The sequence below is a fragment of the Cottoperca gobio genome, chromosome 13 (assembly GCF_900634415.1).
Source record: "Cottoperca gobio chromosome 13, fCotGob3.1, whole genome shotgun sequence".
Lineage (NCBI taxonomy): Eukaryota > Metazoa > Chordata > Actinopteri > Perciformes > Bovichtidae > Cottoperca > Cottoperca gobio.
In genome coordinates this window covers 1,412,218-1,438,516 of record NC_041367.1, presented here as the reverse complement: position 1 = coordinate 1,438,516, position 26,299 = coordinate 1,412,218, and the positions used below count along the sequence as shown (strand labels likewise).

Here is a 26,299-nt window from a genome sequence, read left to right as displayed (position 1 = left end):
AGAACAACATTTAATAAATGTCAGGCTCACGTTCAGCCTCCTTTAATCTTGTGCAAACCTCACAGCGTCACTTCAGGGAAGGGTGACACATATGGTGAGAACAATTTGTATATCTGCACTGGTGCGCTGTACTCTGCTGCCACATCTCACAAAAGAGCAAAAATTGATGCATCACACCTATTCACACACACACACACGAGTCTGACGTCAAACCTCTCTCTCTCTCTCTCTCTCTCTCTCTCTCTCTCTCTCTCTCTCTCTCTCTCTCTCTCTCTCTCTCTCTCTCTCTCTCTCTCTCTCTCTCTCTCTCTCTCTCTCTCTCTCTCTCTCTCTCTCTCTCTCTCTCTCTCTCTCTCTCTGAGTTAAAGAGCAGAATTATTGGCTGTCAAGCCCAGTGGTAATGAATGGGGAGCAGCCGCTCAGTCACCAGGAGACAAACACACAGAAAGAAAAGGTAAAAAAGAGGAAGAGGAGATGAAGCCTGCGACCAGGAGAGGTGAGTGTTTGTGTACAAAGAGCTTCGTTTATTCATTTGAGAAATAAAACACTGCTTTTAGTGTCTTAAAGTCCTTGAATATATATTTTTTCAATCAGCACAATTGTTTGACAAATTTAGAATAATTGTGGTTACTTAATAGCAGATGTTTTGTCTGCACTGGGCAGGGCTCGGTTTAGTCACTTACGTCTGTGCACCAATCAGGATTTAGCAACATTTGAATTAATACCAGACTGTATGTATATATATATATATATATATATATATATATATATATATATAGATTAAAGGTCAATCTAATTTGATCAAACCTCACTCAGAACCGTCCTGATGTATTACAGTTTCTGAGTTTTTCAATGAACTCTTACATTACATGAATAAAGTTTTTTTCCCAAACGTTAAAGGTGCAATTAATAACATTGATAACATTCAGCCACTAGCTGGCGCACTCCCCTCCACCTTTCACCGCGTTCACGTCAAAGCACGTGGTCGCCAGTTCGATGCATGACCTGCACATTTCATTTATTTTGTATTATTATTCGTCGACATAAAAGGGGCTATCAATATTACCTTTAACTTGGATTATTGCTTATTTGGTCATAAATACTAAGACAAATAAATATGTTTATCTGACTTGTATATCAAATGCTTAACTTAGCTTCAGTGCCACATCAGTGCCACACATCTCGTGGTTTGCGACATCTCTAGTCGCAAACCACCAAAAGGTTGTTTGTACCTCTCGGAGGAAATGCATCTCATTTATTCCGAAGAAGGATTTCGAGAATATTTAGAAAGAATTAGGCAAATTGAATCGGAAAGTATAATTAATGGTAAAAACCGTGAGCAGGCCTGTGATGTTTTAATATCTACATTTCAGCAACTCGTATCTAAATTGCCTCAGAAGCATAATAAAAAAAAACACTCTGCATTGGCATGATGCCACTTTATGCACTTAATGAAGAAAAAATATGCAGCTCTTAAAAAATCGTTGGAAACTGAACATTTGATATATAAAGAAGCTTTAGAAATAAAGTTATGGGGCAGCTTAGGAAGGCCAAAGCTAATTTATTTTTTGACCTATAAAAGATGTTATGGAAAAGTATTGATCAACTCACAGGAAAAGAGGGTCCCAAGAGTGGACCTATAATCAAATCAAATCTATTTATACAGCCCTCTGTCCTCAGACCCTCTGTCCTCAGACCCTCTGTCCTCACACCCTCTGTCCTCACACCCTCTGTCCTCACACCCTCTGTCCTTACACCCTCTGTCATCAGACCCTCTGTCCTTAGACCCTCTGTCCTTAGACCCTTGCATCGCACAAGGAAACACTTCCTAAAAGAAACCCCATAATTAAAGGGGGAACATGTTATAAACCTCAGGGAGAGACTGAGGAGGGATCCCTCTCCCAGGACGGACAGACGTGCAGTAGATGTCGTGTGTACAGGATAAACAACATAGTACAAATACAACATTTGACAGAAAATGTTGTGTTGAAAAAGAGAAAGTTTGGATGAATCCAGGAAAAAGGCTTCCTGGTGTCCAGCAGGACCAGGGCAGCAGGCGCAGCCACGATTCATGATCCTGACGTAAACAGCCCTAACTATAAGCTTTATCAAAAAGGAAAGTCTTTAGCCTGCTCTTAAATGTGGAGAGGGTGTATATAGTATAAAGCTTAGGTTTAATTGGATTTAAAAGATTACAGTTTAGCTTTTGCAAATAGTTTTAATTACTATTTTATTAACGGTGTGGCATGTCTACAAAAATCCATCTTCCCATGGTATTAAGTTATGAAGGTACTGCTATGTCCAGTGTAAAGCACCTAGCTTTGTATAGCCCTTTTCTTTTCTTTTCTTTTTTAATAGGGCTTTGTATTTCATTTAAGACTGTAGCTATTGTTATTATATAGGATGTGCTGTGTCTGTTTTGTACTCCTGCTATGATATTGATAGTACACATATTTTAATATATATATATATATATATATATATATATATATATATATATATATATATATATATATATATATATATATACTGGTGGAACATCTATGCAAAACAAACAAAATGCTAGCAAATTACTCAGATGTAAACCTGATCAATGTGATCATCCATTAAAACAGTTACTCACCCGCAGGGTCTGGATTACCGGCTCCTCACAGCAGTTTATTGACAATAGATGAAGAAAGATTTTCCTTAGCCGTCGCCAGAGGTACAGATGGTGGTTTGCCCGATCCTCCGGCTAGCACTCCGCTAGCACTCTGCTAGCACTCCGCTAGCACTATGCTAGCACTCTGCTAGCACTATGATAGTACTCCGCTAGCACTATGCTAGTACTCCACTAGCCGAATGTTAGCACCAAAGCTAAAGAAGTCAAGGTATGCTAGTTTAGCGTTAGCGTAGCTGTTAGCTTAGCCGAAAACTCACACTAAACTTAAACAATCTCAAAACCTTGTTTCACAATCGCCACTTCAATATTAATAGTATAAAAGCGCATTAAAAGCCACGTTACACATTTAATTTGTGGAGCTTCTGTTCAGCAAAGCAACTAACGGCTCTAGCCGGCTTCACCCTCTGTTGTTGTTCTCCCGCCTCCCAGCCAATCAGTAACTGACAACCTTGACGTTCTGGTCCGCCATCTTGAAAACCGTATAACCTTTTCTATCTTAAGGGGTATGGAATTCAGCAGTGGTGGGATGTAACTAAGTACATTTACTAGTACTGTCGGCCTATTTAAGTACAAGTTGGAGGTACTTGAGTGTTTCCATTGTATGTAACTGTATACTTCTACTCCACTACATTTTAGAGGGAAATGTTGTACTATATCAGGCTACTATTCTGAAATGGGCCATTCTGTATAATGACTTTTACTTTTAGTACTTTAAGTATATGTTGATGCTAATAATGCTAATATTGTTTTACTTTTACCCCTCACTCGTTTAGGTACCTTAACCCAAAACATTTGGCAAAGATTTAGAAATGGAACCAATTTATTGTGGGCCTCCCAAGTAGAAATATAACTACTGTAGCTAGCAGAAGGTTATATAACATTCTTACTTAAAACATTACAGTGGGCAAATGATAAGCAACCTTCTGTTAAGGGTTGGGGTTATATTGGAACTGGAAAATCCTACAAATATTCTAGATACCAAATGAGATCAGGTTTACAGAGTCTGGCAGTCGTATCTGAATTATATATTATTATTTGACTCCTTGTAAAATAACCTGTGACATACGTTGTTTCCTGTAACCTCCTGTTTATTGATTTGTGTTTGTTTGTGTCATTATTATTGTTGTCTATAATATATTGTTAATAAATAAATAAATGACTAGGGCTCAAAGTCATTTACATTCCGTATGATAAGAAATAAAAAATAAATGTACCAGTTCCCGTAATGGAAAAACTTCAGATCCATTAATATCACGAAAAATTTGACCTCAAACGGTGACACCACTGCTGCGCGAAAACGAGGAAAACTACTAATTGCCTGTGAGAAACTTCTAGTTTGACCTGAGAAAAACCTTGTGTTTTTTACTGGACAGGCCGTGGAGATGGGGGTGGAACTGAGCTGTAATTGGTTTCTGTTTACTAGTAATCCTGCCACAGGCACAACCACAAGCAATTAGCCAGACAGCTCGCGCTTTATCAGTACAAAACTGGCACTGCGTGTGTACGAATGTGTGTGTACGTGTGTGTGTTAGTCATGAGGGAAAATGTAATTAGGCTGAGGGAGACATAAGATTAAAATCAGCTCTTCTGTCCTGGTTTCTTTTTACTTTCTCGTCCTTAAATATCTGGAATGACAACATTAGAAAGGTCGACGTTAATCTAATGGAGTTTAGTCTCACTGCGGCCCTTCAGGGGAAAAAGACAAAGGAAATGTATGTGCATCAACATGAAGGTGACAGGACTGAGACTTTACAGGTGATGAGTGAAAGTGATTCTATTGCTTTGTAACGTCATGTTCTGGTGCCATAAAGAACATTTTTATGAAACATTGACAGGTCCAATCAAAACACACTGATTTCTATGTTCAGAGTCTGTTGTTTGCATTTGTGTGTCAACAGTCGGATGGTTTTGTGCTTCATCGTGGGGACAATGTCAAACCTAAAAATGTTTTATGTATCCAGAAAACTATTAATATACTGAGACAAAGCTGAAAACAAGATTCACTGAATATCAGGATATCAGGTCAGTGGAGGATAGTCTGAGCTCACATCCAGCACAGCAACGAGGGGGATTTATGAATGAATCTGCAAGCAACCCACACACACACACATACACACACACACAGACACGCACACACAGACACGCACACACACACACACACACACACACACACACACACACACACACAGATCTGTACTAGACACGATTTGACAAGCAGCCAAAAATAGAGACCACAGTGCAGGCTGGCTGACGACAAAAGTGCGCTCTTGCTTTCTCTCTCACACACACACTCATGCACACCCCCTCTGCAGTCCCTCTGTCACCCCGCCCGTCTCGAGCTTTTTGGCGGAGTCCGTATGTGTGAGTCATCGGTGGACTCTGTCTCTGTCCCTCAGTGCTGCAGCAGAGACACATTCAACAGTCACTACTACAGTGGGGAACATTACTATAGTCCTCAGATACTGTGAAGAAACTATGAAACTATGAATCAGGGAGAAAAAAACATTTAATGAGTGTTTTTAGCAATTAAACACCATTTATTTAGCAGATAAAGAGCATTAAAGGGTGAATATGTTAGTTTAAGCGTCTTTATTTCAACCCTTGGAAAAGCATGTTTGACAGAATGCCCACTACATGTCCTCTTGATAAACATAAATCCATATGAAAGCTCACAGTTTTGCAAAGACAGAACAGTCTTATCAGCCAGTCAATGGTCCTAAATATAGCCCCATTATGAATTTATTCATTTCATCACAAGCTGCGACAAAATCCATTATGCAGCCACTGAGATGTACTGGCTCAGAAATATAGTTTCAGTTCATATTCAAAGAGAGAAGCAGTTTTGTTTGGCTGACTCAAATGAACTGCGCTCGTTCGTGTGTGTGTGTGTGTGTGTGTGTGTGTGTGTGTGTGTGTGTGTGTGTGTGTGTGTGTGTGTGTGTGTGTGTGCGCTTGTGTTGCGTATCTCCTCGCTCTCTGACGCACGAGTCAGGTGGTTCCTCTAATAGCATGAGGAGCTGTCCGCGGTGCTGAAACCAGACTCACACAGCGAGGCAGAGAGATGCTCAGCTCCCTCACGAGCCTCCGTAGAAACTAATTACAGAAGGTAAGACTTGTTATTGACTGCACGAGCCACACAACACGACTCTGATGTGTTTTACACCACGACAGATGAACAGAGAGAGCATGTTCTTGTTAAATGACCTTTTGTTTGAGCTGTTTGCCAACCTGATGCACCGCCACAGCTGTTGAGGCGTCTCTTTGTTCTCCTCGCGCTTCATGATCTAGTATTTGTGTAGCTTATAATTACGACTTTTATAATCACATGTAAACAAAGAAAAAAGAAAAACAATAGAACTACGTGAAGTTTCACAATTTAAAATAGGTGGGAAAAACGAAGGGAAAAGTAAACAAGGATCGCTTCATCGTCGCTTCCGATGCGCGTTGTTTTTATTCGCCTCCTGCTTAAAAAGAAAAAAGTGTTTAAAGGATCAAATTCTTCGCATATTAATTATTCTTTTGCAAATTCCTGCAAAATTAAGAATAATTTGATCCTTTGATTTTGCATTGGCACTGGAGGGCGATTTGTTGCGACACAAAAATGCTCAATTTGAGCTGGAAAACGGTAATAATTGTAGTTTAACGGTTTGCAGCGGTTTAACGGAATGGGTTCCATGGGAACATCAGCCTTACCGGGTTGCCTTGACAACGGGGCTGTGACTCACGGAGAGCAGCAATTTGAAGACTAATGAGATTTGCACGGGAGCTGAATACCGCTGCTGTTACAAACAGGCGGCACCAACACGTAGGGTTATATTTTATATAAGACCCAGTAATACATACTACGTAGTATTATTATTGGATATTTATTATTATTCTGAAAAATATTGTTATTAATATTATTGTTTTATTATTATTACTACAATTATTCTTAATAATTATTTTAATTATGATTATTATGATTACTGTACTGTTATGTAAAACAAAGTGTAATGTAGAATACATTTCACCAGTGAACAGGATTTTGTCAGGCTGTTCAATAGAATATGGTTAAGATAATTGATGCATTAAAATTATTTATAGTTATACCCATTTCATGCATTATAAGTCTTTATGTTTTGTATTGCATATTATGATATGTGCTCATTCATTTGTAGTGTGATGTTTTTGTAACAATGGTTGTGCTGCCTTCTTGGCCAGGTCACTCTTACCTGCTTAAATAAAGAATATATATATTTGACGTGTTTTACACCTGAGCAAAAGTCCTGTCTTTTAAATCCATACAAATGTCTCCGTGTTCTGTGATGCTTTCTTCTCACCGGACATTTAAAGTGATGATAAGAGCAAAAGACATTTATGAAATGCCAGAGCACTAACCGTCACGAACCTGTTGGCTTAATGTGTAAAGGTCAGTGCTGACATGTGTCTCTTCGTCTTTCCTCTGCAGGCGTCACCATGCCGTCACTCCCCAACACCTCCACCACAGGCAAACCTTTCCTCATCTGTACCAACTTCCTCCTAACCCTCCTCTTCCTCGGCTCCTCTGCCGTTCACGGGGCTTCTCTCAGGGAGCACAGGCTGCGAGAAAGTGAACCAGACTCCCAGCGAGGAGACGTCCCCCAGGCTCCTAATGACGACATGCTCAAAGCTTTGGAGTACATCGAGAGCCTCCGTCAAAGAACCGGCACGGACTCCCAGCAGCGCGCCCCTCTCGCTGCTGGGTACGATGCCAGCCACATGGATGATGCTGAGAAGCTGCGTGCCATGCTGAGACTTGCTTCTAACCCTATGCAGAGCAAAGAGGAGGAGGAGGAGGAGGAAGAGGAGGAGGAGGGGAGAGAGGACAAGAGTGAAGAGCTCCTCCAGGCTGTGCTCAGCACCCTGCAGCAGACCGAAAAGGCCTCCAAGCCAGCTGTACCTCGCCCCAGTGTCGAAGGAGCGGGCGTAAGGGACGGCGCGCAACCCAGGGTGCAGCAGAAGCAACACAACATCAAGCCTCACAAGAAGCTGCCGCTAATGTTTGAAGACGAGGAAGAGGGCGAGGGAGACGAGGAGGAGCCGGATCTGGTGCACGAGAGCCCCTTCAAACGCACCAACGAGAACGTGGAGGAGAAGTACACGCCGCAGAATCTGGCGACGCTGCAGTCCGTGTTCGACGAACTGGACAAGCTTACAAGTGTGAAGACCATGCATAAGCGGGAAGATGAGGAGGATGACATGGAGGAAGGTGATGACGAGGAGGAAGGTGATGATATGTTTAATGTGAGGAACGTGGCCTACGATGACGTAGGAGGGGATCTCGCTGACTGGGGTCCGCTACGAGATCAGGAGGAGGAGGACAAACACGAGGCCGACCGAGGGCTTGATTATGTTGATGACAACGACGAAGAAGCTGATGAGGAAGATGAAGACGAGGAAAGCTACCCAGTCAAGAGATCAAAGGATCCAAATGATGTTGTCAACCTGGTAGACTACTATCCTCCTGAAAGTGCTGGAGAAAACAGAGCAAGAAGAGCACAAGCGAGAGATAGAGGAAGAGGAGAAGAAGAGGGCCGAGAGGAGAGTGAATCAGTACACAGACAACATAGATCCACGGGCCATCTACCAGCTCATCCAGATCTCCCAAAGGTACCAGATCCCTCCTGAAGACCTGGTGGACATGCTGAAAACCGGGGAAATGACGAATCAAGACAAGTCACGAAAGAGCAACCAATTAGAACGAGCAGGAAGCAAGCCGTCTCCGACGTCCCCGAAGAAGACATTCTACAACAGACGCTTTCCTGACAGACAAAAGACTCCCGAAGAGCGGCGGACAGAAGAGATCCTCAACATCCTGGGCCTGGGCGGCGCGGAGGATCGAGCTCCTGTCAGGAAGCAGCACAAAAGCTCGCCGTCACGACTTCACACTCAGCCCCTGGGGCGTTCGGGGGAATCCGCTCCCACGCAGCGGCGCCTTCCCAGCACATTAAAGGACGACTACGACGACACCGTGGACGAGGATGAGCTGGCGGCTTATTTAGCGGCTCAGATGTTGGCACAGTATCCAAACCCCGCGTACAGGAACAACAAAGCGAGCCAAAAGCGAGACGAAGTGGGGCAGAGCGTGACGGGCTCTTTCGAACAGGCGATACAGGCTTATTTTGATCAAATGGACTCAGATAAAAGCCCGAATGAAAAGAGACAGACTGAGGAGGAAGAGAGGGGCGAAGGCTTTGATAACGAGGCGGTGATGAAGCTGCTCAGCTTCCTGAACCCTGGAAGTGAAGAACGTGATAGTGAAGCCAAACCTGCCCACGCAATATAAAGACTGCTATAGATAGATATACATATATATATATATTGTGTTGGTGGAGGGACAGGGTGCAAATAAAGTATTTTGAAGAATAAAACACGCAGTCAACTTTAGTTATTCTGTAGGGTTACAAGAGTTCATATTTATTAGCAGAAATGTGTTCAGACATTCATTTGATGATTTTCTTTTAATGAGTTTGTTGCTCAACACTTAACAACCAGAACATGTGACACACACACACACACACACACACACACACACACACACACACACACACACACACACTTTCTTAAATGTGGTCATATGTGACTTGAGGTTAATAAAGCGTTGACTTTATTTTTTCCTTACTGTGCAGTGTTTCTTCATTTACTCGCCATCGGTTGAAATGTGTCACCATTGAGATTACGAAAACATTTTTAAATATGAAAACATGTATTTCCACAAACTGGAGGAGGAAAGAAAAAGACTCTGTTGAGTCATAAAACCCTGAGATTAATAAACATGAGGCTTAAAAGGCACTTACGGATCCAGATATAATTACAATCCTTAAAAAACGAAGTAGAAAATCCCCAGAGTTGCGGTTTGTACGACCAGTGCTGAAATGATTCATTATTAATCACTAAATAAAATGGTGCGGAGTGATAATAAACCTTCAAGTCTTCTCTCGGCTCAGTACGCAGGTTTACTCATGTATTCCTCCATCGTCTGTGATAGGAGACAAATAAAAACACATTTCATATGAGTGATAAGAAAAACCTGCGTTCACTAAGAGTCTGTAGCTTCTGAGAAGATTCATTTAATATTTAATATAAATAATGTAATAATGTAATATATTATATTATATTACATTATATTAAATTATATCATATTATATCATATCATATTATATCATATCATATTATATTAAATTATATCATATTATATCATATCATATTATATCATATCATATTATATTAAATTATATCATATTATATCATATCATATTATATCATATCATATCATATTACATTATATTATATTATATCATATTATATTATATCATATTATATATTATATTATATCATATTACATTATATTATATTATATCATATTATATATTATATATATCATATTATATTATATCATATTATATCATATCATATCATATTACATTATATTATATTATATCATATTATATTATATTATATCATATTATACATATATTATATCATATTACATTATATTATATTATATCATATTATATATTATATTATATCATATTATATTTATCATATTATATCATCATATCATATCATATCATATTACATTATATTATATTATATCATATTAATATTATATCATATTATATTATATTATATCATATTACATTATATTTATTATATCATATTAATATATATTATATATAATATATTAAATTATATTATATCATATATATATTAATATTATATTATATCATATTATATTATATCATATTATATATTTATATTATATCATATTATATTATCTTATAATTATTAAATTTATTATATCATATTATATTATTATATTATATCATATTATTTTATTTTATATCATATTATATTATTATATTATATTATATATTACTTTATATTAAATGATATTATATCATATTACATTATATTATATCATATTATATCATATTATATATTAAATGATATTATATCATATCACATTACATTACATTATATTATATTATATCATATTATATTATATTATATCATATTATATATTATATTATATATTACTTTATATTAAATTATATTATATCATATTACATTATATTATATCATATTATATCATATTATATATTAAATTATATTATATCATATCACATTACATTATATTAAATTATATTATATCATATTATATTAAATGATATTAAATTATATTATATTATATTATATCATATTATATTATATCACATTACATTGTATTACATTATATTATATTATATAATATAATGTTACATAATATTATATCATATTACATTATATTATATTATATCATATTATATTATATTATATCATATCATATTATATTATATCATATTATATTATATCATCATATTACATTATATCATATTATATTAAATTATTATATCATATTATATCATATCACATCACATTACATTATATTACATTACATTACATTATATTATATTATATTATATTATATTATATCATATTACATTATATTATATACATATTATATCATATTATATACATGTTATATTATATTATATACATGTTATATTATATTATATCATATCATATTACATTATATTATATACATATTATATCATATTATATTATATACATATTATATCATAATATATTATATACATGTTATATTATATTATATTATATACATGTTATATTATATTATATCATATCATATTACATTATATTATATTATATACATGTTATATTATATTATATTATTTCATATTATATTATATACATATTATATCATATTATATTATATTATATACATATTATATCATATTATATTATATTATATACATATTATATCATATTATATTATATACATATTATATCATATTATATTATATTATATACATATATTATATTATATACATATTATATCATATTATATTATATTATATACATATTATATCATATTATATTATATTATATACATATTATATCATATTATATTATATTATATACATATTATATCATATTATATTATATTATATTATATACATATTTATTATATTATATTATATTATATACATATTATATCATATTATATTATATTATATACGTATTATATCATATTATATCATATTATATTATATTATATACATATTATATCATATTACATAATATCATATTATACACTCAACATTTATTTAATTTACACATAATTTAAAGATAATAAAAACAATTGTTCTGTTGGGTAAAATATTTATATTTAAAGCTCAATCAAGTAATCTGAATTTAAGTTTCCTAAAAAAACAAACATTGCAGAGCCAATTTCACAAACCAGTAGAACATGAAATGAGAAGAAATGTGAGTTCAGTGATTTATATTATTATATTATATCATACTGTCGTGTGTTGTGTGTATTTTGTGTTATACTGCATATAGTGTGTTAAAGTACCTCCTGGAGTGTGTCAGACTCCTCCATGGAAACACTCACAGCCACTTTGGATGTTTCTAGAACTTCTCCTTCCATCAGGAACTCGTCCAGGATGAAGTAAGCCTTCTCAAAGTTAAAGATGATGTCCAGCTCACACACCTGAAACAGAACAATGTGCGGGGCGGTCATTTCACCCATGAGAGGAGATGATGAACACCTTTACCTGAAGGTTTAGAGAATATACAAATGTCTGATGAAGAAATAAGATGTAAAAACAGGCAGGAGGGAGGAGACTCTGGAGCAGAGGCTGCTTGTGGACACCAGGGGGAGTCAGACGTGTGTGTGTGTGTGTGTGTGTGTGTGTGTGTGTGTGTGTGTGTGTGTGTGTGTGTGTGTGTGTGTGTGTGTGTGTGTGTCTCTTGCTTTAAGAGCGTTACCAGAGGACCGTTAATCAAACTGTAAATATAGAGACATATACACGTTTTATTTCCTGCTACAGATGTTCACATAAAGAAGACTTGCAGTACAAGTAAGTAAAGGTTGTGTCATCTTCCAGGTGTTTCTGTTCTCTGCTGCGGTGAACAAAGAATCAGAGAGAAGTCTTGATGAATGGAGTTTATCTGAAAACATCTGTTTCCTCTCACACAACTCATGCAGTCGTCTGTCACGACTTCACACACACACGACTTCAAATATCACTAATCATCTCACATAACCTTCCACAGCGGGATCTTTGAGGTGAAGGTCGTGTGTGTGAAATGAGACTTCATTATTCTGCAGGGTTTGTAAACAGATGTTTTCAGATAGTTTGTTGTTTTAAGCGCGGCTCCATTCACAGTTCTTTACTTACTGCAAATCTTATGTTTTAAACGTCAGAGGCTGCAGGAGGCTGTTTCCTGAGGGTTGTGCGAGGAGGCACTTCACGTTCAGCTCGACTTACGTTCCCAAAGTATTTATCCAGCAGCTCCACATATCTGTGCAGCACCTCCAGGGACAGCAGCTCGTTGTCCTCGTTCCCCAGACCCGTGCAGAAGTACAGGCTGGCATACCTGCGTGTGGAGGAGAAGAGGTCAGAGGTTACAACAATGGCCGCCGCAATGTAGAGAAGAATATATAATAATAATAATAATAATGTGATAATAACAAGAGACTGTAACTGTGTACTAACTTAATCAAATTAAAACCTTTAGAGCAACATAAACATAACAGGTTCAGTTAATAATATAGAGTATATATAATATAATATATATATAATATATATAAATATGTCCATATATGCACCGTTTGTTCATCACATTTAACTGACTGCTTGTTATTATTTAGACAATTTAATTGTGCATCAGGATTTTATATAATATAATTCCATTGAAAGACGATAAATGACATTGACACACACACTGCTCCTGATACTAAGACGGGTGTGTGTGTGTGTGTGTGTGTGTGACCATTGTGCTTTACAGAGTAAAGGTCAAACACTCTATTTATACATGTTGAGAAAGGGTGGGACCGTCTTTGTGTGTATTTTGAAGCACGAGCAACAAGGACGCACGTTAATCATTAAACGCAGTGAGAGGTGCTCCAGCGAACACTTTACCTGCAGGACTGTCGTCTCGACCTGCGTCATGACGAGTGTCACGAGATCACGTGTGTGTTGGTTTGCTGCTGTGTAAATCCAGATGGTCTCGACTTCATTAGAGTGGAAACCTCTCGTCGTGATCACAAGCAAAGGATTATTAAAACACAACTTTTATGTGTGTGTGTATCTAACTTTTGATTGTCTCGCCAACCCTCCGGCCGATCTACTCCACACTCGGCGTGTGTGTCGCTGAGGGCCGGAGGGAGTGCAGTGAAGTGAACGTGAAGTTATTTGGATCAGCAGTTCTGTAGCAAACTGCGAACAGAGTTGGTCAGCGCCTGCGCTAAGCCGTAAAAGTGCAACATCCACGCAGCAGCGCAGCCACGTCCGCCAACAGACACTACGGGACGTCTCTCTTTGTTTTATTGCACAATAAAGCGCGCCCGTCTGTGCCAGTACGTTACTGCTGATAGAAATGAGGACGTGTGTGTGTGTGTGTGTGTGTTGCACGTTTATCTGCACCTTTACGGTACAAGTGCCCGGTTCATCAAGAAGGCGCCGTTACGGTTTGCTTTTGGCGCGTAGCCCACCATTAAGTTTCAGTTCTGGCCCTCCGAGGGGAACAGGTGTGGGCACCCCTGCTCTGAGCACACTACTCAAGTACTATGAGCAAATGATTTAAACAGCATTTGCATAGGAAGGAATGTGTCCTGAGCACTATGAGCTGTGAACTCAGACGTGTCTCTTGCACCTCTTATAAACGATCTTCAGGTCCCTCCAGTGGAGGAAGTTGCAGGAGCGGGGCTGGCGGGCCAACACTAACATCGTCATGTCCCGGATCACCTTCTTCTTCTCCCGGTCTGTTACAGGTGTGAACCATTTCTGCAGTCGCAGCTTCCCCTGCCGGCTGAACAGCAACAGGAAGTGCATCTGGGAGGAAAAAGAGCAGAAGGAACATCTCGTGAAGGGTAGATGCAGCTACAATGGGGTTAATGTGTAGCTTGTGCAACGCAGACATACAATGAAGCAAACATGCACACACAATAATAACACTCCCACATAGAGCTGCCTGCAGCTACAGAAAACCCCCTCATGTGTGAGGGTTGCACCACACAGTAGTTAGATTTCACAAGTAGAAATGTGAATGAACATCAGGGAAGTACAACACGTCTGCATCACCTGTGAGTGCACTTACAGTCACCACAAGGTGTTGTGCAAGGGACGTGAAAGAGCTCTTTGCCCTGAGGTGCAGCAGCAAGCAGCTGTTCAGTAACAGAACACAAAGAAAGATTAGGATTGTTTTGAGTGATCTTAATTAAATTGTAAAGCATGTCTGCAACATTAGGAGAATTACATCAGACACAATATTGCAGAAGCAGTCCATCCAGCTTTGCACTTTGATCTCACTTTATAATGAAGTGTGATTCATCTGACGTGATGTTTCCACGTACACATATCAGGAATGACACAACCTTTGCTCAAGGAAGGAGCCTCACGACCTGATGTGCGGTAAGAAAGCAGTAATACAATCACTGTCTGCATTAAGGACACACAGCAGTGGACTGTTATTACAGTGCAGCACGTGGTATTGCCAACAGGTGATAATGGTGCTCGTGCACTCACCATTTTGTCAGAGCAGTCCGAGAGAAGTCCCCCAAAATGAAAAAGTCCTTCAGGTGTGTGATAAACTCTCTGAGCACCTACAGTCCTGCTGGAACACACATTGTCGTTCTTCCCAGAAATCAGTGCGCCCACTCACATTCGTGCTACATTCAAGTGGTGTCGGACAAATGAACTCCCGACAGGAAAGAGTCACGTGCATGCATTGTATAAAACAAGTGGACGTAGTTACTGTGACGTCACCTACGACGGTTTTTTAATTAAGCGAGTTTGGCGTTTTGGACTTCGCCATCTTGGTTTTGTTTTGGCAACCAGAAGTTAAATGTGAGGGTGGAGCTAAACACAACCAAAAAAAGTACTTTAACTGTGAAAGGGTTAAAGTTATAAGAGGAAAACACAGACCTGTCAATCACAAGGTAGCCCCGCCCTAAAACATGTCATCTATTTCCCTCTAAAGATGAACGTAAGTTACTAAATGAACATCATGTTGAAGAAGACTACAGACATGAACTCATCAGGAAAATGTTACTGAGGTAATAAATCAAGAGAGAAGCAGAAACATTTTCTCATAGACTTCTATAGAACCAGAGGAGTCTCCCCCTGCTGGATGTTAGAGAGAAGTAGAAACATGTTCTCATAGACTTCTATAGAACCAGAGGAGTCTCCCCCTGCTGGAGGTTAAAGAGAAGTAGAAACATTTTCTCATAGACTTTTATACAACCAGAGGAGTCGCCTCCTGCTGGAGGTTAAAGAGAAGTAGAAACATTTTCTCATAGACTTCTATAGAACCAGAGGAGTCTCCTCCTACTGGAGGTTAAAGAGAAGTAGAAACATTTTCTCATAGACTTTTATACAACCAGAGGAGTCTCCTCCTGCTGGAGGTTAAAGAGAAGTAGAAACATTTTCTCATAGACTTCTATAGAACCAGAGGAGTCTCCTCCTGCTGGAGGTTAAAGAGAAGTAGAAACATTTTCTCATAGACTTTTATACAACCAGAGGAGTCGCCTCCTGCTGGAGGTTAAAGAGAAGTAGAAACATTTTCTCATAGACTTCTATAGAACCAGAGGAGTCTCCTCCTGCTGGAGGTTAGAGAGAAGTAGAAAGATGTTCTCATAGACTTCTATACAATCTGACTTCTTTATATTACCAGAGGACTTGAAGCTCATGAACACACCGGAGTCAGAGGAAAGACTTCTGAGACTTGCTCTCTCCGACTGACATTCTAGTTTTATAATATATCCAATTTCAGATCAGAGCCACAAAGAAATCACAACATTTTGTTTTGTCAAAATGTACATTTTAATTTAATTTAGCAAAGTCAAAATTATGAGACAATGACAACCACAATAATTCTAATATGGCAGAATCTATTCTTTTTACCTTCCAAGTTTCGGCTACTCGTGACTCTTATTTAAATTATGAGTTTTACATTTAATATTGGATTTTACCACAAGGCAATTTTGTTTACATGAAGTCACGTGGAAGTCATAAAACAAACTCCTAAAACAGGGAATTTAGTTTAATAGAAATAAAAACATTTAAAAAAAGATATTATTTTAGTAAACTGAACTACATCCTCGCTTCCTGCCGCTCGGGGGGAGAGGGGGGGGGGGGGGTGTCGCGAGCTCCACGTGGTTCTGGTCCAGGGTAAAAGCGGAGGAGAGAGCCCAGCAGAGGAGAGGCTTCCCGGAGCTGCATCATGTCTCTGTACCGCAACTCCGCCTGGTTCGTGAAGGGAGTGACCGAGTTCACCAGGTACGAGTCTTTCTCATCTTTATTCTCATTCTTCTCTTTACTTTTTGCAAAACTTCTCTTGTAGTTCATAAAACTTTTCTTTTTTTAAATGCACCAGAATCAGAATTCGGTTTATTGGCGAGTTTTCACATCTTGGTGTCTAACAATGTGAAATAACAGCAAATATTCTTTTAAATATTTAAAAAGAAATTGTAAAAACTAAAAATGTTTGACAAGAAATACAAAAAAAGGAAAAACAATAAGAACATGACAAATTAATTAAAAATTGTATTGTGCATTAATGTGCAAGAGATTAAATGTTATACATAATAAATAGATAGTATTTATCTGTCCTCTCTAGTGTTGAGGAATAAAGCAGTTATAACTTTGCATCGTCTGAACAGTGGGCGTATAATTTAAGACATTTAATATGAACATGTAAATATTTAATACTTTAGTTTAGTTTACTTTAAATAGCCTTAGCTTATTACACCTACTTTTATTTTTACATTAATTATTTGTATTTTGTATATTTCGTCATTTAACAAACCACAAATCTTTTTTAAATGTGTAAATTGTTTTGAATTTTAAAGATGAATGAACAATAATATAATAATATATAATAATAATAATAAAAACTGCACACAGTTAGACTCTGATCTAACTCTGTAGGCGTGTTCGTCCTTATTCACACGGATGTGAACTCCCCAGGGGTGAACAACGTGACCCGTCCGGCATGCAGAGTTAAATATAAATATGAAATGTGGATTTACTGTCGATTTTAGAACAAGATTCTGAACCCGAACCCTGAAATGAATATAAATAATAATGTAAGAAAGTAATTTGAGGTTCTTTCTGGGCTCTGGGCCCCCCCATCTGTTATTCTATCAAAGCATTCACAAACTTTTGATTTAATTTGGTCTATTTTCTGCAATAAAACAAGTATTTATCTGACAAAGAGGGCTGTTGATCTGATGTATGTGGGGTCAAAGGTTATATGAGGGCGTGACCTTTCAAGGGTAAGATGTAGAGCTTCATGTTTCTACGGATGATCTCTGACTGGAGGTTTTACTTTACCCACATTTAGCATCTTTGAATATCATTCATTTATGAATTAAGCTCATTCGCAGTGACTCAGCAGGAGCCATGTGAGAGGTCAGTATTCAGCATCTGATCCATTGCAGCCCTTTCCTCATCAGCACACATCGGGCCAAGTTGTCTGAAGAGGTGCTTTTGTGATTGTTTCCCGTCGCCCCTTTGTTCTGTGTTATCTTTTCTCCCAGCGAGCTGCCCGGTAACCCGCTCTGACCCCGAACTAACAGCTCTCTGCATGACACCATCGAACAGAGCCGGCATTTAGCCTCAGTGTTACCCTTTATCCCCCCCCCCCCTCTTCAGCCGCCTGCAACAATAGCATCCAGGACAATGAGGGGAATTGAAGTCCTTGGTGCCACACACACACACACACACACACACACACACACACACCGATCCTGTTGTCACCCGCGGGACTCTCATCCCAAACCTCAGAGACGATGCCAGGCACGCTCTCTTCTTCATTGTGTCTGTACAGTACGTACAGTAAGAAGGCTGACCTGGAACACTGACCCTTTCTGACCTGAACACACACACACACACACACACACACACACACACACACACACACACACACACAAATATTAAAGTACAAGAAGAAATGCTATATTGAGATTTGACCTGTATCACATCCTATATAATTTAATCTCAAGATAAATAACTACATATTTTATTTACAGTAAATTGTTGTTTTTACTTTTACACGTTAAAGATGTTTCAGTGCAGTTGATGTTTCGTGTCCTGCAGGAGCGCCTTCCTGTCGGCCTCCAAGATGTTTGTGGAGAAGGACCTGGAGGCGTCCGTGGCTGGACGCGTCTTCATGATAACCGGAGCCAACAGTGGCATCGGGAAAGCCACCGCCATGGCCATCGCTAAGAAAGGTGCTAATCCTCCAGCATGTGGTGCACTTCACACTGAACGTTGGAGCATTGGTTGTTAAGGAAGCTATAATTAGGAGGAGCTTCAGTAATGATGGCAGCCGTACAAACAATATATTGTAACAGAAGTTCAGAATACTTGTAATACAAAAGGTCTTACTGTCAGTATAAGTATTACTGTCAGTAATCCACTGGGTAAGTTTCAGTGATATATGTTCGTTAATTAGTTTTTTATTACGTATTGATGTAGTTTAATAGAAATAATGTCTTTTTTTATCGACCTGTGGAGAGCTAATGTAAGATATTTTGTTGAGTTGCCTCTTCGCGACATGCTCTCTGCGATGCAGTGTGTATGTCTCGGGCTTTTATTGTGAAAGGGCGAACGCGACCCGGAAGCAGACAGAGTCGCACTGTAAAGCGAGGCTTATAGGGAACCAGTATAAACGCAGGTGTCATTATTCTACATTGTGCAACCATTTACGTCACACTAACAAGTTCAAGCAAACATCGTGTTTGTTGCTCCTTTCATCTGTAGATTAACGTTTGTATAAAGTCACACAGAGTTGATTTAAACTACGACGTTTCAGGTGGAACGATCCACATGGTGTGCAGGAACAAGGACAAGGCCGAAGAGGCGAGGGCTGACATCGTCAAGGAGACGGGGAATAAAGTTCAGTATGACTCACTTCTGAACAGACGACCTACATATCACAAGCTTCATATCTGCAGCGAATAACCAAAAATAAAAGCTCCTGTCAATCAAGTATTCTGAGTCGTTGTTCTGGTGTCATCGCAGGAGGTGTTCGTCCACATCCTGGACATGTCTGAGACCAAGAAGGTCTGGGAGTTTGCTGAGGCCTTCAAGAGGAAGTACAAAGCCCTCAACGTGCTGGTGAGTGACAGCGACGACCTGCTTTCACGTTTGGATTTATGTTTGCAACGTGAAGATTTCTCTTGTTCTCATCGTGATCTTGTAGATCAACAACGCCGGCTCCATCATGAGCCAGAGGGACGTGAACGCCGAGGGGCTCGAAAAGAGCTTCGCCACCAACGTGCTTGGTGAGTGAAAGCTCGGGAGTGAAGGAAACGTAGAGGAAACAGAAAGATGGGGATGGTTAATAAAGGGTTTGTTTGTCCACTAGGGGTTTACATTCTCACCAAGAGCCTCGTTCCTCTGCTGGAGAAGAGCGCCGATCCCAGAGTGGTGAGTGTGAGACACCGACGTGTTGGACGCTCATTGTTCTCCGTTGTAATCCATCATTAGAAAGAACATTTAGAGGAACGCCGGGTCGGGGATATTTAATGCTGGTATGAGACATGCACTCAGAACATCCTGGAACAGAACATTTCAGGTTTGTTTCTCAGGGTCACAGGAAACATCCGATATATGAGTTAAAATAAAACACCTGTGCAGTCAGTGGGATATATTACAATATATGAGTTAAAATAAAACACCTGTGAAATAATGTGTTCAGTAAAGTTATCTGGAAAATGTACAAACCGACCTTTCCGTGTTATTTCATGTTTTATAATTAGAATAAAAGACGTAGAAAAACTGCCATTAAAAACATATTATATTAAAAATAATTTAATAAAATAAATAATAAAATTAATTTTCCCTATTTCAACCAACTGACAAATATGCATTTTTATTTTATTTTTAAAAAGTTTGTTTAAATCATGCCTCTGTTGTTTTCTATGGGAACAATTATTTCTGTATATTAAATGCTGGGGGTGTTTTTATTGGTCATTGATTAACAACAACATTAATCTTTTTGTATTTGTCCCCTTCTGGTGGAAAATAGTAAATGTTTCATTTAAAGCCTGATTTAATAAAATGCATGATGTTACGCTGTAACAGTCAGAAAACACATTTGATTATAGAAAATTAAATAAACTCACTCCCTTCATAAATGTTTTCCATAATCATTAACACAAAATGATTAATGCTCATTTTAACGATCTTATATTCACAGTTTGATAGTTTGATGTATCACTAAGCATCATATTTCATCATTTATATAACTGTCAGATGTTTATTAAACTTAAATATAAAACTTAAATGTACTTTGTGATGTTTCATCACTGTGAAAAGAAATGAGGTTTTAAATGTTTGTATGATTTGAAGTTCCCTCTCGTCTTCAGATCACCGTGTCTTCAGGAGGGATGTTGGTGCAGAAGCTCCGGACGGGAAACCTGCAGTCTGAGAGGGGACGCTACGACGGCACCATGGTCTACGCCCAGCACAAAGTAAGAGCTGTTTTTGTTTGTGCACATTTTTATTGTTATTTTCTTCTATTCTAAATGTATTTTCCTTGATTTCTGGGCTTTTTTTACATTTTAAAATGTAATTTTTTATCTGATTCTGACTTTGAAATGAGCTTTAAAGCTGCTGTAAAGATCTCTGTGTGTGTCTGTGTGTGTGTCTGTGTCTGTGTGTGTGTCTATGTGTGTGTGTCTGTGTGTCTGTGTGTGTGTGTGTGTGTGTGTGTGTTGCAGAGGCAGCAGGTGGTGATGACAGAGCAGCTGGCAAAGACTCACACGAACATCCACTTCTCCGTCATGCACCCTGGCTGGGTTGACACTCCAGGTCTGGCTCTTAAGTTATCAGAGATGCGCTAACGTTAGCCTTTAGCTCGTAGCCTCTGCATCCTGTGTCCACCGAGGAAACACTGATTTGTAACGTGAAACTGCTTTTATCAGTGTTTTTACCGGTTTAACTCACCGCGTCTGTTTGTTTCGCGGAGGAGGAGACCTCTGCGGATAATTCGGCTCACAGTGACAAACCTCCTGAACGATCGTAACGGGGGGGGGGAAGCTGACTGACCCGCTACACCACCATCATAGAGAGCGCTTCTACGAGCCATTTCAGATGTTCACTACACGATTATCTATAACCGTATAAACAAATCACCATTTCTATAGAACATTTCAAGAAGAGAAAATAATGCTCAACTTCATCTTTAACTTTGTTTATTGTGCATTTTATCTCTTTCTTTTGCAAATCACTTTCACTCAAAATACCTGTAGTGGACGGTAACAGAGTACATTTACTCAAGTACTCGGTTTTTATCATATGTGTATTATTAATATTAATATTATTATTTTTTAATACTGGTATATAATGAAAATGATTAATCTAAAATCATTTATTGTTTCTTTGCTTCCTGGTTCTGTCCCAGCGGTGGCCAACGCCATGCCAGACTTCCACCGCTCCATGAAGGACAGCCTGCGGGCCCCGGAGCAGGGCGCCGACACCGTGGTGTGGCTGGCCATCTCTGAGGCCGCCACCACCAACCCCAGCGGACACTTCTACCAGGGTATGTTACAGGGTACACACACACACACACACACACACACACACACACAGTTTAATTAAAGTCGTGTGTCACTACTTCACTCACACGTGACGTTTCACTGAAGCTTAATATTTAAAAGACTTTGCTTTGTTTTAAAACTTAAAGCTTTAGCAGCGAAAAAAACTACGTTTTCTTAAAAACCTGAAGGTAACACAAAAGATTCAAGAGACAAAAAAGTGTGTGTGTGTGTGTGTGTGTGTGTGTGTGTGTGTGTGTGTGTGTGTGTGTGTGTGTGTGTGTGTGTGTGTGTGTGTGTGTGAGAGGTTTTGGCCTGTGTCCATTGCAGCTGGAGCGGGCTGCCTTTGGTGCCAGATACTGCCAGAGAGTACAGTGTGCAACACACACACACACACACACACACACACACACACACACATTCATCTTTTAGTTTGATGTTGAATCTGCTTCTTGTTGAAGCTTTAATATCTGAAGTTTCAGTCACGCTTTGTGTTCGGCTCGCTTCCCGAAGCTTTATCACGTCACTGACTCGTTAACCAAACTGCTGTTGGTGCCAAAACTGTAACAGCTGTCAACAAGGCAATATTTACAGGTATCGTAGCAACACCTGGGTTTTAATCCGTACATATCCACATCAACAAGTATTTAAAGTCAGCCTGTGTTAACCTCCAACACTGTCTTTACAAGCTTCAAATACAACGTACCATATAAAACCACACCACACGTGAGATGCATCTGTTGGGCTGCAGTGTTTCAATCCGCTGCTTTCGCTTCTTAATGTTTATTCTTGTTGAAAATGTAAACGTTTGAACTCACAGTGAAACGGGAACTTTTAGTGGTCACGGTGTCAAGTAGGCAGACGACGAGCTTAAAAGTGATAGATAGGCAGATTTACACTCTAATAAAGGAATATATATAATGGGTATATTATATAAATGTGTGCAGTAAGGGACGAGAGGGAAGCTCTTATATCAGCAGCCGGAGCGGCTCATGAAGCCTCCGCTCTGCAAAACATTTCCATCCACTGGTTTTCAAGTTATCTGCAGGATCTCAAGTCAGTCACGACCGCTAGCTGCAGGAGCTAATGTGGATTTGTTTTGTGCACAGACCGGAAGATGGTGTCCACCCACCTGCCGCTGGCCTGGACCCGCAGCTCTCCCCTGGAGGAGCAGAAGTTATCGTCTCTGCTGGAGGACTTGGCCAAGACGTTTCAGCCACACTGAGGCCGCAGAGCTGCACCGACACTAACAGCAAACATCACACTGAAGATGATGATCCAGTGTTAACACTACCTGCGGTTAAAAAGGGACAAATGTGAAGATAAACTGTGAACATTAAACTCACCTATAACGGAGGGATGAGCGAGATTTGTAACTTTTTATATGATAACACAACTTCTTATTTAACGAATGTAACTGCATACAAGAGGATATCTTCATGGGGAGACACTGCAGGGGAAACATGTTCACGCTCATGTTAGAGGAGTTTGTTCTTCAGACGAGAGGAAGCATGAGAACATCAGAGTGTGTGTGTGTAACTGTGTGTGTAGATTTAAACTCTCCACAGCTACATTACATAACGCCTCATGTACATATTAAACACTTGTGATATAAACTGTGTTGATGTGAGTCATGAAGTGGGGAAGCTTCATGATATCTGTTAGTTACATGTTTGACCCTGTTCACCTGTAGTGTCTCCTCACACACACACACACACACACACACACACACCAGTCTGTTACTGTGACTTTAAGAAAGTTGTCAATCAGATGGGAATCTGATGTGACCCGAGTCACCCTCACACCCTGCGTTATTAACTCCCCAGCTGTGTGCGAAGTATTGAGTATTTACATCGTTGTAGTAACTTGTGTATTTGCTTTGTTGTCGTGCAGCTTGTGTCCTGTGGAGCTCAGACTCATGTTAACGCCACAGCCTCGCACGACATGTGCAATAAAACAGACGTATTTATGACTAATATCTGCACGCCACCTTTTAAACAAGACGTTTTACTGACAGACTCCATCTTGTGAATGTTCGGCTGAATAAAGAAAATGACGGATTGTTTTGTGTCTCATTGTGCCGCCAGAAGAAACACAAACGCAGTCAAATAAACATCAGAATAACTTTAAGATTCTTTTCTCTGGCCCAGACGTAACGCCAGTACGGTCAACAAAAGGATTTAAAAATACATTTATAGTTCGGAGACAACAACAAGTTTCTACAAGCGTCTGAAGTTAAACAGATTCAGCTGTGAAGAAGTAAAGATGACAACAAGTCAATGAGACTCCAAAGAAATGATCCATTTACAACGTGAGGAAATCTTCCATCCTTCAGGAGCAGTGAAGTGAAGGAGCAGTGAAGTGAAGGAGCAGTGAAGTGAAGGAGTAGTGAAGTGAAGGAGTAGTGAAGTAAAGGAGCAGTGAAGTGAAGGAGCAGTGAAGGAGTAGTGAAGTGAAGGAGCAGTGAAGTGAAGGAGTAGTGAAGTGAAGGAGTAGTGAAGTAAAGGAGCAGTGAAGTGAAGGAGCAGTGAAGGAGTAGTGAAGTGAAGGAGCAGTGAAGTGAAGGAGTAGTGAAGTAAAGGAGCAGTGAAGTGAAGGAGCAGTGAAGTGAAGAGAGTAGTGAAGTAAAGGAGCAGTGAAGTGAAGGAGCAGTGAAGTGAAGGAGCAGTGAAGTGAAGGAGCAGTGAAGGAGTAGTGAAGTGAAGGAGCAGTGAAGTGAAGGAGAGTAGTGAAGGAGCAGTGAAGTGAAGGAGCAGTAGTGAAGTGAAGGAGTAGTGAAGTGAAGGAGTAGTGAAGTGAAGGAGCAGTGAAGTGAAGGAGTAGTGAAGTGAAGGAGCAATGAAGTGAAGGAGCAGTGAAGTGAAGGAGCAGTGAAGTGAAGGAGCAGTGAAGTAAAGGAGCAGTGAAGTGAAGGAGCAGTGAAGTGAAGGAGCAGTGAAAGTGAAGGAGTAGTGAAGTAAAGGAGCAGTGAAGTGAAGGAGCAGTGAAGGAGTAGTGAAGTGACGGAGCAGTGAAGTGAAGGAGTAGTAGTGAAGTAAAGGAGCAGTGAAGTGAAGGAGCAGTGAAGTGAAGGAGTAGTGAAAGTAAAGGAGCAGTGAAGTGAAGGAGCAGTGAAGTGAAGGAGCAGTGAAGGAGTCAGTGAAGTGAAGGAGCAGTGAAGTGAAGGAGTAGTGAAGGAGTAGTGACGTGAAGGAGCTGTGAAGTGAAGGAGCAGTGAGTGAAGGAGCGAGCAGTGAAGGAGTAGTGAAGTGAAGAGCAGTGAAGTGAAGGAGCAGTGAAGGAAGGTGAAGTGAAGTGAAGGAGCAGTGAAGGAAGGAGTAGTGACGTGAAGGAGTAGTGAAGTGAAGGAGCAGTGAAGTGAAGGAGTAGTGAAGTGAAGGAGTAGTGAAGTGAAGGGCAGTGAAGTGAAGGAGCGTGAAGGAAGGACAGTAAGTGAAGTGAAGGAGCAGTGAAGTGAAGGAGCAGTGAAGTGAAGGAAGTAAGTGAAGTGAAGGAGCAGTGAAGAGTGAAGTGCAGGAGTAGTGAAGATCAGTGAAGGAAGTAGTGAAGGAGCAGTGAAGTGAAGGAGCAGTGAAGTGAAGGAGCTAGTGATGAAGAGCAGTGAAGTGAAGAGTAGTGAAGTGAAGGAGCAGTGAAGTGAATGGAAGTGAAGTAGTGAAGTGAAGGAGCAGTGAAGTGAAGGAGCAGTGAAGGAGTAGTGAAGTGAAGGAGCAGTGAAGTGAAGGAGCAGTGAAGTGAAGGAGTAGTGAAGTGAAGTCGAGCAGTGAAGGAGTAGTGAAGTGAAGGAGAGTGAAGTGAGGAGCAGTGAAGTGAAGGAGTAGTGAAGGATAGTGAAGTGAAGGAGCAGTGAAGTGAAGGAGCAGTGAAGTGAAGGAGTAGTGAAGGAGCAGTGAAGTGAAGGAGCAGTGAAGTGAAGGAGCAGTGAAGTGAAGGAGCAGTGAAGCGAAGGAGTAGTGAAGGAGCAGTGAAGTGAAGGAGCAGTGAAGTGAAGGAGCAGTGAA

The 26,299-nt window shown here is 39.4% G+C and overlaps 3 protein-coding genes across 5 annotated transcripts; 2 read left to right on the top strand and 1 right to left on the bottom strand.

Annotated features, from left to right (window-relative positions):
- Positions 1–459: 459 nt before the first annotated feature.
- On the top strand, positions 460–9,236 carry LOC115018119 (secretogranin-2-like). The gene is given in 3 exon segments (XM_029446935.1): positions 460–496; positions 7,110–8,140; positions 8,142–9,236. Coding segments are annotated over 3 exon segments (1,878 nt in total). The 5' UTR covers positions 460–474; the 3' UTR covers positions 8,967–9,236.
- LOC115018121 (AP-1 complex subunit sigma-3-like) lies at positions 9,046–15,543 on the bottom strand. 3 transcript variants are annotated; one of them, XM_029446939.1, is made up of 7 exons: positions 15,280–15,542; positions 15,064–15,155; positions 14,852–14,918; positions 14,408–14,586; positions 13,021–13,129; positions 12,102–12,239; positions 9,046–9,659 (listed from the first exon to the last, which is right to left on the bottom strand). In XM_029446939.1, the coding sequence occupies exons 4-7, from the start codon at positions 14,584–14,586 to the stop codon at positions 9,624–9,626; spliced, it is 462 nt and encodes a 153-aa protein (XP_029302799.1). In that variant the 5' UTR covers positions 14,852–14,918; positions 15,064–15,155; positions 15,280–15,542; the 3' UTR covers positions 9,046–9,623. The 3 variants fall into 3 exon arrangements, with proteins under 3 accessions (XP_029302799.1, XP_029302800.1, XP_029302798.1); XM_029446940.1 differs by lacking the exon at positions 14,852–14,918 and having other exon boundaries at positions 15,280–15,543; XM_029446938.1 differs by lacking the exons at positions 14,852–14,918; positions 15,064–15,155 and having other exon boundaries at positions 15,280–15,539.
- A 1,348-nt stretch (positions 15,544–16,891) lies between these two features.
- dhrs12la (dehydrogenase/reductase 12-like a) lies at positions 16,892–24,359 on the top strand. The gene is made up of 10 exons (XM_029445963.1): positions 16,892–17,031; positions 18,853–18,986; positions 19,571–19,653; positions 19,780–19,875; positions 19,961–20,042; positions 20,126–20,187; positions 21,129–21,233; positions 21,483–21,573; positions 22,166–22,303; positions 23,408–24,359. Exons 1-10 carry the CDS (start codon positions 16,976–16,978, stop codon positions 23,521–23,523), a joined length of 963 nt encoding a protein of 320 aa, XP_029301823.1. The 5' UTR covers positions 16,892–16,975; the 3' UTR covers positions 23,524–24,359.
- Positions 24,360–26,299: the final 1,940 nt, after the last annotated feature.

What these genes read in the sequence shown, in the direction of transcription:
- LOC115018121 (XM_029446938.1), bottom strand. An exon ending in CTGAAGATCGTTTATAAGAG is followed by an intron (nt 13,130 to 14,407) that starts GTGCAAGAGACA and finishes CTCCACACGCAG; the next exon opens with GTATGCCAGCCTGTACTTCT. An exon ending in TGGATAAATACTTTGGGAAC is followed by an intron (nt 12,240 to 13,020) that starts GTAAGTCGAGCT and finishes GTTCTGTTTCAG; the next exon opens with GTGTGTGAGCTGGACATCAT.
- dhrs12la (XM_029445963.1), top strand. Translation starts at nt 16,976, where the DNA reads ATGTCTCTGTACCGCAACTCCGCCTGGTTCGTGAAGGGAGTGACCGAG. An exon ending in TCAAGGAGACGGGGAATAAA is followed by an intron (nt 19,654 to 19,779) that starts GTTCAGTATGAC and finishes GTGTCATCGCAG; the next exon opens with GAGGTGTTCGTCCACATCCT. An exon ending in AGAGCGCCGATCCCAGAGTG is followed by an intron (nt 20,188 to 21,128) that starts GTGAGTGTGAGA and finishes TCTCGTCTTCAG; the next exon opens with ATCACCGTGTCTTCAGGAGG.